General features: G+C 46.0%; 3 protein-coding genes across 4 annotated transcripts in view; all 3 read right to left on the bottom strand.

The window, feature by feature from the left end:
- LOC308486250 (uncharacterized protein) overlaps positions 1-12,103 on the bottom strand; it is a 214,247-nt gene that overhangs the window by 62,998 nt on the left and 139,146 nt on the right. The gene's annotated exons all lie outside the window — the stretch shown is intronic.
- Positions 1-12,103, bottom strand: part of LOC308486312 (uncharacterized protein) — a 52,761-nt gene that overhangs the window by 28,393 nt on the left and 12,265 nt on the right. The window lies entirely within an intron of this gene.
- Positions 4,665-11,672, bottom strand: LOC308486317 (uncharacterized protein). The gene has a single exon (XM_081023059.1). It carries the CDS (start codon positions 11,359-11,361, stop codon positions 9,856-9,858), a length of 1,506 nt encoding a protein of 501 aa, XP_080879185.1. The 5' UTR covers positions 11,362-11,672; the 3' UTR covers positions 4,665-9,855.

Genomic DNA, 12,103 nt, shown 5'->3' with positions numbered 1-12,103 from the left:
TCGCAGATTGCAAAGAAAGGACTGAAACTGTCCTATGATGCTGAGAGCTGCGAGATCTACAAAGATGGAGAGTTGTATCTTTCTGCCAAAGAGAAAGATGGACTGTATTTGTTGACTTTTGATCAAAGTGATTACATGAAATGTAATTCTTCTGATTCTAACATAATCTCTCTCACAGGTGTGACCAAAAAGGTCCAGAAGACGACAAGGGTCGACAGGGCATTTCAGCGGGTGTATGCTGGTGTGATTGGTCCTCTAGCACCATCTAGAGGCAATGCAAGATATTATCTTATGTTTGTGGATCATTTCTCTAATTTTGTTTGGATTTATACAATGGAGAAACCACGAGAAGCCTTAGAAAGGTTTCAGCAGTTTTGTGACAAGATTGAAAATATGCATGATGCTAACATTGTCTTTTCACAGATGACAAGCCAGTTTTTCTTTTAAAGGATTTTCAGAAGTTCCTGCAGAAGAAAGGGATAAGACACAAGGTTGCTGTTTCAGAGGAAGCGTGGAACAGGGGCGTCTGTGTGAGGGTGAACAAAGAATTGCAAAAGGGGATGAATGCGCAATTGCTTAGTTCACATTTGCAACATGAATATTGGGCGGAGTCGTTAATGTCCTATGTTCACGTGTGGTTGAGAAAGGTCTCAAAAGAATTGGGAAGTTCTCCTTTTGAGAAGCTGTTCAATAGAAAACCTTCCGTTGCCTATTTTAAGGTTTTCGGGTCTCAAGTGAGAACAGAAGCTCCAGGTGGGGTAAAGAATGCCAGAGGCATTTTCGTGGGTTATGAAAAGGGTCTCTACAGAGTAATTTTGTCTGAATCTGGTCAGGTGATTCTCACACAATTTCTAGAGAGTGCTCCTGAAGAGGAGAGAGTGATTGTTCACGCTTTTCCCACAGAGGACAATGATGATGATGATTTTTCTGATTACAATGGTGTGTCAGAGTACAGTGGTACTGATGATGACAGTGATAGCTCACAGAGCTCAGTTGACACAGTCATTGAGAGAAAATCTCACACAATGGATAGACCTTCACAGATGAAGGATGAACCACTGTTTACCATTGGTACTGGTTCTCAACAAAGTCCAGAGGCTGAACCAGTGAGCAGAGAGGATCAGCACCTCATACGCAGGTCTGAGAGAGTTACAAAGGGTGTACCACCAAAGAGGTACTCAAAAGAGTTTGCTAACTTAGCTGTTGCATGTGTTGCTGTTGTGAACAACTGAGGACAGGTTGAAGCAGTGTCTAAGTCAGAGACAAAGACACAACAGAGAGATGCTATCCAAGGTAATGCAGATGCACTCATTCCTTGGAAGCCAGACAACCAGAGAGGTACACTGGGGAAACCAGTGGTGGGGAGTTCCAAGGGTGGAACTGAAACAACAGGGGAATGTTATGTGTATAACAACTGTTTGTATTCTTCTCTGGATCAAGCTTTGCTCGCCGCAACAACCCGCATTGATGCTTTTGGGGGAGGTTGTCAGGAAAAAGCAGCAATGCAAAAGCAAGCTGCAGCTGGCTGGAAAGCCAAACAGGATGTTGATGCTTGTGGCTGTACCGTGGGAACAAATGGGCAGTCTATTCACTGTACTGAGCACCGGATGTTAGCTCAGAGGGTCATGTGACCTGTAATGGAAGTACAGGGGGGAGTCAGTTGTGGTCTTCTTCTGGAGACTGGAGTGTACAGACATGTTTTCTCTGTACTGCTGGGATGACAGAAATAAAGGATGTAAATAGATTTCTGTCTGTCTCTTTCCCCCTCCCTGAGGGAAGCAGGGAGGAGGGAGGAGGGTGTGTCCCTCTCACGTTGAGTGGGATCGCCGATTTGTGACCTTGCCTGGATCCTGCCGGGGGAAGCAGACGGGAAGGTCATCCAGGATCTTGAGCCGAATGCCTGGTGTGAGGCCAGTTCCCTCTGACTGACGGCTGAGAATCCTGACATGGTATTGGGGGACTTCAACATCCATGCTGATGCCATTCCCTCCTCACAGGCTCTGGACCTGGTGTCTTCCATGGCGACACTAGGGCTCTCCCAGTTTGTTTCGGGCCCCACACATCAAGCAGGCCACATGCTGAATTTGATCTTTGGCTCGCCCGCAGAGGCTGATGGACCCTGATAGATTCCATCAGGCCTTGCGGGACCTTGCTCCCCCTGGCGACTCATTGACTGAGCTTGTTGAGGGCTGGAATATCCAGCTCCTAGCAGCCATCGATGAGATCGCACCTAGGCGCCCTCTGCGTCCCCGCAGAAACCAGGCTCCCTGGTTTACCGAGGAGCTTCGGAAAATGAAGCGGGACCTCAGACGGCTAGAGCGAGTATGGCGGGGTGCCCGTGACGGAGCCTCAAGAACATCTTATAGGGTTTTTATGAAAACCTACGAGATGGCAGTGAAGGCCGCTAAGAAGTCCTACTTCTCGGCCTCCATTGCCTCCGCTAGCTCTCGCCCGGCGCAATTATTTAGTATAATTAGGTCTTTAACGTCCCTTGAAGGACAGCCAAATTTAAATAACAATTCGACACACAGCTGTGAGGCATTTGCGAGCTTTTTTGCGGAGAAGGTCCTGTTGCTCCGCCATGACCTCCCTGCCAATTTGGATACAATAAAGGAACTGGAGGCCCCTCGACTGTCCTCGGGTCCAGTATTGGACCACTTTGACCGGATATCCCCAGCCGATGTGGACAGACTCCTCCAAGTTGGAAAGCCCACCACCTGTCCTCTTGACCCGTGCCCGTCTTGGCTGATTAGAGCGTGTCCAGACGAGGTGCGGGCCCCCCTGGGTGATATCATCAATTTGTCCCTTGGCACTGGGATATTCCCAGGGGAACTGAAGGAGGCAGTGGTGCGTCCGCTCTTAAAGAAAACATCTTTAGATCCTTTAGATCTATCCAATTACCGCCCGGTTTCGAATCTTCCATTCCTGGGTAAGGTGATTGAGAGAGCGGTTGTTGAACAGCTTGGTAGGTTTCTGGATGAAACATCGGCTCTCGATCCATTCCAGTCCGGCTTCCGCGCTGGTCACGGGACCGAGACGGCTCTGGTTGCCCTAACAGATGATCTTCGTAGACAGCTGGATCGAGGCGGGTCGGGGCTGCTGATTCTTCTAGACCTGTCAGCAGCCTTCGACATGGTCGATCACGAACTCCTGGACCACCGCCTTGCCGACGTGGGGATCCAGGGCACAGTCCTTCATTGGCTGCGCTCGTTTCTCTCTGGTCGGGGACAGAGGGTGGCGCTTGGGGGGGGGATTGTCATCGCGCCACTCCTTGGTGTGTGGAGTGCCTCAGGGTGCGATTCTCTCCCCGATGCTTTTTAACATCTTTATGCGCCCACTCGCCCAGCTTGTCCGGAGTTTAGGGCTGGGTTGCCGTCAGTATGCCGATGACACCCAACTCTGTCTGTTGATGGACAGCCATCCTGACTCGGCCCCAGATACACTGACCAGATGTCTGGAAGCTGTGGCTGGATGGTTACATGGGAGCCGGTTGAAGTTAAATCCTTCAAAGACAGAGGTCCTCTGGCTGGGACGAAGCGATATGGGATTGAGGGGGCAACTCCCATCTCTTGCGGGGGTGCAATTAGTGCCAGCATCGTCTGTTAAGAGTTTGGGTGTAATCTTCGATACCTCCCGCTCTATGGAGGCGCAGATTACAGCTATAACAAAGGCGGCATTTTTTCATCTCCGCCAAGCTAAGCAGTTGGCTCCTTATCTCTCTCGCCCTGACCTAGCCACTGTAATCCACGTGACGGTCACCTCCAGACTGGATTATTGTAACTCACTCTACGTGGGGCTGCCCTTGAGACTGACCCAGAAACTCCAGCGGGTGCAAATGCCGCGGCGAGACTCCTTATGGGGTCTTTGCTGCGAGATCATATTCATCCGGTACTATACCAGCTGCACTGGCTCCCGGTGGAGTACAGGATCAGGTTTAAGGTGCTGGTTTTAACCTTTAAAGCCCTATACGGCCTGGGACCCTCGTACCTACGGGACCGCCTGTCCCAGTATGCCCCACAGAAGAACTTACGGTCTTCAAACAAAAACATCCTGAAGATCCCAGGCCACAGAGAGGTTAGGCTGGCCTCAACTAGAGCCAGGGCTTTCTCGGCCGTGGCTCCAATCTGGTGGAATGCTCTGTCACAAGAGACTAGGGCCCTGCAGGACCTAACATCTTTCCGCAGGGCCTGCAAGACAGAGCTGTTCCACCAGGCCTTTGGTCAGGGCGCAGCCTGACCCCCTCCTCTGGCAATCTACACAGAATTTTGCTTGATGGTTGCCATTAATTTGATTTTAATTTGTTTTTAATTAATTTTATAATGAATGTTTTTAGAATATTGGACTATTTTGATTGTTGTTAGCCGCCCTGAGCCCAGCTTCGGCTGGGGAGGGTGGGATATAAATAAAATTTATTATTATTATTTATTATATAGACTGCCGGGGGAGTGGGGCTGACAAAGTGGGGAGGAGTTGAATTGCAAGGACATTTTCTCACTTTTGAACCTCAAGACTGTGCTCCGGCATTGAGAAGATACATGCGTAAAAATACCACAATTGTCTCAAGATATGCAACTGATACTTAATTAGTTTGTTTTGTATTATGTTATTACGTAGGAATGTTGAAATGTGTCTGACAGTGTGTTATTTCCACAAATGGGGGGGGGGGCTATTTTTGTGTGTAATTGTTTTTATGTTTAATGTCTTATTCCTTACACCCCAGTGGAGGATTCTCATACATTTTATGCTTTTTAACAGACCAGGCTATTATGTAGTCCAATGTTTAGAATTAGATAAATTTATAACCACATTTCGTTGTTTCACCTGGCACTCTGCCAACTTCCCTACCCATTTTAAAATGTCCTAAAACCAAGGAGAAGCCTCAGGAAGGTGTATATGCTTTGGTTTAGCAGGAATAATCCCTTATAGAGTTAAATTGACTTATTTGGACAAGTGCCCCTTAAGAATGGTTTTGCTTTAACAGATTGGTTTGAAAAGTTGACAACCATGGGGCAAGATAAATTCAAATTGGACTCAGTTTGAATTGGGCAAGTGTATCCAGGCTGCAATTAGCTTTTGGTCCTTAAAGTGCAAGTGAGCAACTTCCCATGACTGCAAGACCAGAGCCTATAACAATAAAATCCCATAGAATGGCCAAGGCAAAGACATTTCTCTCATGACGTGTCCAAACCTGTGCCAGCTGTGGTGAGTGCCAGGCAACATGGTTAATATGAAAGCCCTAAGTGGGGACTTCCGGGTTAGCGTGATCGGCTAATGGCGGATTCCCTCCGAGCTCCGGAGGGAATCTGCTCGACAGGGGCTGGGTCTTGCTGTGCTGGCGACGCGGGGACCCTTAAAAACCACGGGCGCGGATGCCCGTGGACATGGAGACTCGGCGGGCACCGTTAGCGCCCTCCCGACCCGAAAAGGAGCCTTTTTAAAGGCTACGGAACGGGTGACGGGGAGCAGCGTGGTGCTGTGAGTCGTCTGCTTCCCCTGCCGAGCGAAGCAGCAGGCCGTTGGTCAGAGAGCGCTGACTTCTTCCTTCTTAAAATTTGGATTTAAAATCAAGAACAACAACCCGTGAGTAACGTGGAAATTGGACTAAAATTAATTTTTTGTGTGGATTTGGCACGAGCGGGGGAGCTGCAAAAAGGAAGTCCGCTCCCCCCATTGTAAACAGTTTAAAGCAAGGACTTGCTAACTAAGGTTGTGAGAGGAGCTGTCTTTTTTCCTGATTGGATAAAAGCTATTAATTCCACGGATTTAAAAGTTTAAGTTAGTGTGCTGGAGGACAAGAGTGTATTCGTTCAGTCTAAGTGCCACTCTTCTCGAGACTGGGAGTAATCCGCAAAAAGAGCCTGCTGAGGGATACAGAAGACTTTGACAGCTGTCAAATTAGCTGTCAAGGTAGGAAAAAACTGAAAGTTTTGGCGCTGGCCGGCTATATCGCTACAAAGTATTGAAAGTAAACAAAGATTGATACAAATAAATTTGACTTTGGGATCGGAAGTGAAAGGAATACTAAGTAACCAGAATCCCTCTAGAGGGGATTCACGGACATTACAATGGAAATAGGTCGGGAAATCCGAGCAGATCTAAAAGAGCTTGTTTTTCTCATGGGAAAGCTGTGAAAGATGTATGAGCAAGGCCATGTTTTGTCTACAAGTCCTACAAAACCGAAGTCAACAGAAAATATACCTTCTGAGCTGGAAAAGGACTTGATCTTCAAAACACAAGCAACTGGAAAGGGAAAAAACCAAAGATTGAAGAGGAGGAAAAGATACATGTGGAGCAGAAGGAGCAGAAAGGAGAGGCGGCTGAAATGTCACAGAAAGTGAATGAGAGCCGGAGCCTAGTCAAGAAGACTTCACGTTTGATCAAGGCGGAAGCTGGAATCTTTGGGACACAGAGATTTAAGAAACAGAGCTTGAGTTTCACCATCAAACAAACAGGCCTTGCTGGAAGGATTATGGCCATAAGTAAGAAAGTATCTCTTCGAGTTTGGGTGTTAACGATAAGGGATGTTCAAAGAAGCCGGCTGAAAGGGACTGAGAGAGAAATGAGAGCCTCGGACATAAGGTCACCAGGCTAAAAAGGTGGACTAATGGACTATGGTTTAGGACTGAAACCGGGGAGAGAGGGGTGGGGTTTGGAAGTCCAAAAGGGGTCTGATCTTTTCTACGCTGTGTTAAAATTTTATGTTGTTTATTATTATAAGAATGGGGAATTCGTGGAAGGGAAACAGGTCAACCTTAGAAAAAGTTATTTTTTCTTCTTTTTCATTATTTGTTATACATGATTAAGATATATAAGCTAAAAGTTGTTTTATAAATAGAATTGAATATGAATAAGGAACTAAGGGTTAAAATTTAGTATAAAGAAATATATTAAATAAATAAGATTAAGGCATTAGGGATAAAAACTTGTTGAACAAATAATTGGACCTGGAATACAAGAAGGGGAGGTGAGGGGAAGTCGTGAAAAGAAGTTATTGTAAATGAGATCTTAAAGGTGTGGGTTTTTTTTTCTTTTTTCTTTTGTTTTTTTTTTTGTTTGTTCTGTTTTGTGTACCTTTTGAAACTTTAATAAATATTATGGGGGGAAAAAATAAGAATATGAAAGCCCTAAGTGGATTCACCAGGGATTGCCACTACTGTGACACCATGTCGGTGTGAGACCACAGAAGAGCTACCTTCGCACCTGAGAACACAAAAATGGTGGAGCTAAAAAAACCAAACTGCATTTTTTTTCAGTCAGTAGTGGACCTTCCTGCTAAATGTAAACCATAGACCACTATTGAACAAAATACAACAGGTGTTCTTTTATGTGATATCCTATACCCAGCTATCTGCAGTACTATACTTGCAAATGACCTTAAGAGGCATGGCTTGCAAGTCCCCTTCAGGTTTGCACAAACCCACACATCTGGTACGGTGGATACCAAGTTATTATTTAGTGCATATCTATATAACATACACGTACATTGTATTGGTCCGTGTTGCTCCCTCCTTTGCTGCCCTGCTCAACCCACCTCCTTTTCCATTAGAGCCTATTCCCACTCACAGGGCACCCCTACCTTCACCAAGATTTAGGGTGCGGAGAAAAGATTTGCAAGTTCTTACAGACTTTAATGCAAATCTATCTCCAAATGGGGGACTGATACGGAAGGGGGGGGCATGTCTTCTTCACCTTCTTCTTCGCTACAATATATCAATTTATTTCCAATTGTCAATGTCAAAAGGGACTAAAATCTATAAAATTCATAGAAAATCAACGTGCCAATTTGCTCAATTTCTCTAGGACTCCATCACACCTCCCCTGTCCTCCATAATCCCTCAAGCAAGGTGTCAAGACCCTAATCCTGTCAAATCACTCTGCCAAGCCTTTCCTCCAGGAAATGCCAGTACATGGACTATTGTCTTCTCATCACCGGTACTCAGGATGTGCTTATCTGCGCATATCTCCAGCTCTGCATATTCCCCCCTCCCTCCTCCATATGTTAATCCTGTGTAACCCAACCTCTTCTTAATGTATTCATGATGTAACTGGGATGTGTTTTGCACTGTATTCTGGGGCATGGAGGGAAGTTTCAAAAGTTTATTTCACCCCTTTCTCGCGGTTCAATCTCGCCTTGAACCTGTTGCGCAATAAACGTGGATCTTCTGCAGCTTGCTCCTGTCTCCGGCTGAGCTCATTTTCCTCCGCAGGGACCCGCGGACTTAGTCCGACGAGCTGGGTGGCAGAGCAGCCTCGCACCCAGATTTTACCGTAACATCCCGATCAGAGGAATTCTGCCATTACCGGAGGCACAAACCCGGAAGTCTTCGAGAACACTGTCCCACCATCTCGTCCTCTGTTGTCCCCTTCTCCTTGTGCCCTCCATCTTTCCCAACATCAGGGTCTTTTCCAGGGAGTCTTCTCTTCTCATGAGGTGGCCAAAGTCTTGGAGCCTCAGCTTCAGGATCTGTCCTTCCAGTGAACACTCAATATTTTTTTGGAAAATCAATAAAAATGATTACAAATAAAATAAAATCCACACCCCAGGATATTTCCCCTATCACTTCTTTTCCACCTCCCCCCCACCTTTTTTCACCCCCATACCTAAAACCCAGACATCCTGCAGTGTGCCAGGATTGTGACTCCTGCCCTCAGCAAACAAAATAGCTCCCCCCCTCCGATGCTTAGGTGCCCTGAGGGCTGTGCGGGACCCACAATCCTTGAAATGAAAAAGGGAGGGGCTCAGAAAACCTGAAGGGAGCAGGCAGGGGGGCTGCATAGGATCCAGAAGCTCCTTCTCGCTGATCCCCCCCCATGAAGTTCCTTTAAGACCCCACATTGCAGGGAGCAGCCTCACCTGCAGCGAAACAAAATGCAGCTGCCCTGGCCGAGTGGAGCCAGGCTGGGGGGCACCGTGGGAACCCCGGAAAGGTGCCCCTAGAAGAAATGTGCCCCCTCTGTTGGAGGCAGCCCTCCTCCTGAAGCACCAAGAGAGTAAAGGGACAGTTCTCTGAGTGGAAAGGAGCAGAAAGTGGAGTCCCCTCAAGATCAGTATTGGGACCTGTGGCTTTTCAACTTCTTCATAAATGATCTAGACTTAGGAGGGAGCAGGGAGGGGGCAAAGTTTGCTGATGGCAGTAAATTGTCCCGGGGTACATGAGTGAAGGTGGGCCCCCCAGGAGACTTCCCTGGTACCTGCAGCCCCTCCTTCCCCCTCTTGAAATTAGGCTTGGGAGGAAATATCCCATTCAATTTCAGTATTCCAAGTTTTCTTCAGAACGCGCAGGGCAGGAGGCAGCGATGAAGTTCTGGTGAAGAAGCAGTGCTGGGAGATCATGCGGTGGGGGGGTGGTGACAGAGTTTGGTGCAAAAACCAAAGGTACTTTACATCTAAAATTATACTCGCTATTGTGAGATGTTCCCTTCATTATTTCATTATTAGACAGTTTTACATATAAACACCAGAACTTCACACATACCTCATGCTTTTAGGAATGATTTCCTGCTGAGTTCATTGCTCAGAGTGGACTCTGAGAGGAAGACATCCCACACTCCATACATCTAAATAGGTTCTCCCATGTGAGAGTCCTGGGATGTTCCTTGATCACTCTATTATAAATAAAGCACTTTTTGCAATCTTTTCATTTAAACTGCTTCTCCTCTCTGAGTTTGTTGGAGGTTTGAAGAATTTCAACTATTAAAGTTCTTCCTCTCCTTAAGTCTGTTGATTCTGAACTTCCACTAAGAGTGAACCTCTTTCTACTTCCCTGATATTTATATGGTTTGTCTTTTGTGTGAGTTTGTTGACAAAAATCAAGGGTTCCTCTCTGACTGAAGCTCCTTCCACAGTCCATACCTTTAAATACTTTCTCCCCTGTGTGTCTGCTGATGTTTTCGAAGATTTCCACTCTGACTGAAGCTCTTTCCACACTCGATACATTTAAATGGTTTCTCCCCTGTGTGAGTCTGTTGATGTCTTCTAAGGTGTCCACTCTTACTGAAGCTCTTTCCACAATCCATACATTGAAATGGTTTCTCCTCTGTATGAGTCCGTTGATGTGATCTAAGGTCTCCACTATGACTGAAGCTCTTTCCACACTCCATGCATTTAAATGGTTTCTCCCCTGTGTGAGTCCGTTGATGTCTTCTAAGGTTTCCACTATAACTGAAGCTCTTTCCACACTCCACACATGTAAATGGTTTCTCCCCTGTGTGAATCAGTTGATGATTTCTAAGGTGTGCACTCTGACTGAAGCTTTTTCCACACTCCATGCATTTAAATGCTTTTCCCCCTGTGTGAGTCCGTTGATGTCTTCTAAGGTTTCCACTATAACTGAAGCTCTTTCCACACTCCACACATGTAAATGGTTTCTCCCCTGTGTGAGTCCGTTGATGTGATCTAACCTCTCCACTCTGACTGAAGCTCTTTCCACACTCCATACATTCATATGTTTTCTCCCCTGTGTGAATCCGTTGATGATTTCTAAGCTGTGCACTCTGACTGAAGCTCTTTCCACACTCCATGCATTTAAATGGTTTCTCCCCTGTGTGAGTCCGTTGATGTCTTCTAAGCCTTCCACTTTCATTAAAGCTCTTTCCACACTCCATACATTCATATGGTTTCTCCCCTGTGTGAATCCGTTGATGATTTCTAAGGTCTCCACTATGACTGAAGCTCTTTCCACACTCCATGCATTTAAATGGTTTCTCCCCTGTGTGAGTCCGTTGATGTCTTCTAAAGTTTCCACTATAACTGAAGCTCTTTCCACACTCCACACATGTAAATGGTTTCTCCCCTGTGTGAGTCCGTTGATGTGATCTAACCTCTCCACTCTGACTGAAGCTCTTTCCACACTCCATACATTCATATGGTTTCTCCCCTGTGTGAATCCGTTGATGATTTCTAAGCTGTGCACTCTTACTGAAGCTCTTTCCACACTCCATACATTCATATGGTTTCTCCCCTGTGTGAGTCCGTTGATGACTTCTAAGTTTTCCACTATAACTGAAGCTCTTTCCACACTCCACACATGTAAATGGTTTCTCCCCTGTGTGAATCAGTTGATGATTTCTAAGGTTTGCACTCTGACTGAAGCTTTTTCCACACTCTATGCATTTAAATGGTTTCTCCCCAGTGTGAGTCCGTTGATGTCTTCTAAGCCTTCCACTTTCATTAAAGCTCTTTCCACACTCCATACATTCATATGGTTTCTCCCCTGTGTGAGTCCGTTGATGATTTCTAAGGTCTCCACTATGACTGAAGCTCTTTCCACACTCCACACATGTAAATGGTTTCTCCCCTGTGTGAGTCCGTTGATGTGATCTAACCTCTCCACTCTGTCTGAAGCTCTTTCCACACTCCATACATTCATATGGTTTCTCCCCTGTGTGAGTCCGTTGATGTGTATTGAGGTTTCCACTCTGACTGAAGTTCTTCCCACACTCCCTGCAGTTAAAACATTTTCTCTCTGTGTGAGTCTCCTCGAGTGTTCTAAGTCTTTCTGCACTCCATACTTGTAAATTGGTTCTTTTTTTGTGTGTGTTCGTTGATGTGAACTATGTTTGCTCATTCAGTGAAGCATATTCCACATTTCACACATTTTAATGGCTATTCCTAATTAAACGAAAGGTGTCCTATCCCCTGCAATTCTGTCTTCTCCATCACCTTTTTCAGAGTGGGCAAAAAGCAAATCCTGATGGGGTTTCAGGAAACAAAACACAGGAGGAAAAAGGACACATCAACCACCATTAGCACCTTCTCTTATTTCAACATCTCCTACATTCTCCCATGTCCTACCCATGTTCCCAATTTTTAGGAAATGAAAATGGTAAGGTGTCAAATGGTAGTAATGCATCAGCAAACTTTCATAATCCTCAATCATCTTTAATAACACAGCATGATCTTGGAATACTGTTGTCCTCTGAGACTGCCTTTCAAATCAAGTGGCTGCCCCCGTTTCCACCTCTAGATCTTCATGAATCACCTGCACAGTCCCACTGACCTCAGCAGGTTGATATGGACTATTTTGGGAGACCCAGGCCTTCATCTCTTCCAGGGACTGTGGTCTGGGTCAGTCAGAGAACTAGTGACAAGGCTAGGTGCTTG

Source organism: Podarcis pityusensis, assembly GCF_964106645.2.
Source record: "Podarcis pityusensis genome assembly, chromosome: 10".
Taxonomy (NCBI): Eukaryota; Metazoa; Chordata; class Lepidosauria; order Squamata; family Lacertidae; genus Podarcis; species Podarcis pityusensis.
The sequence above is the reverse complement of the archived record's forward strand: the minus strand, read 5'-3'. Positions and strand labels throughout refer to the sequence as shown.

Coding starts and splice junctions, on each gene's coding strand:
- LOC308486317 (XM_081023059.1), bottom strand. CDS start 11,361: ATGGAGTGTGGAAAGAGCTTCAGACAGAGTGGAGAGGTTAGATCACAT.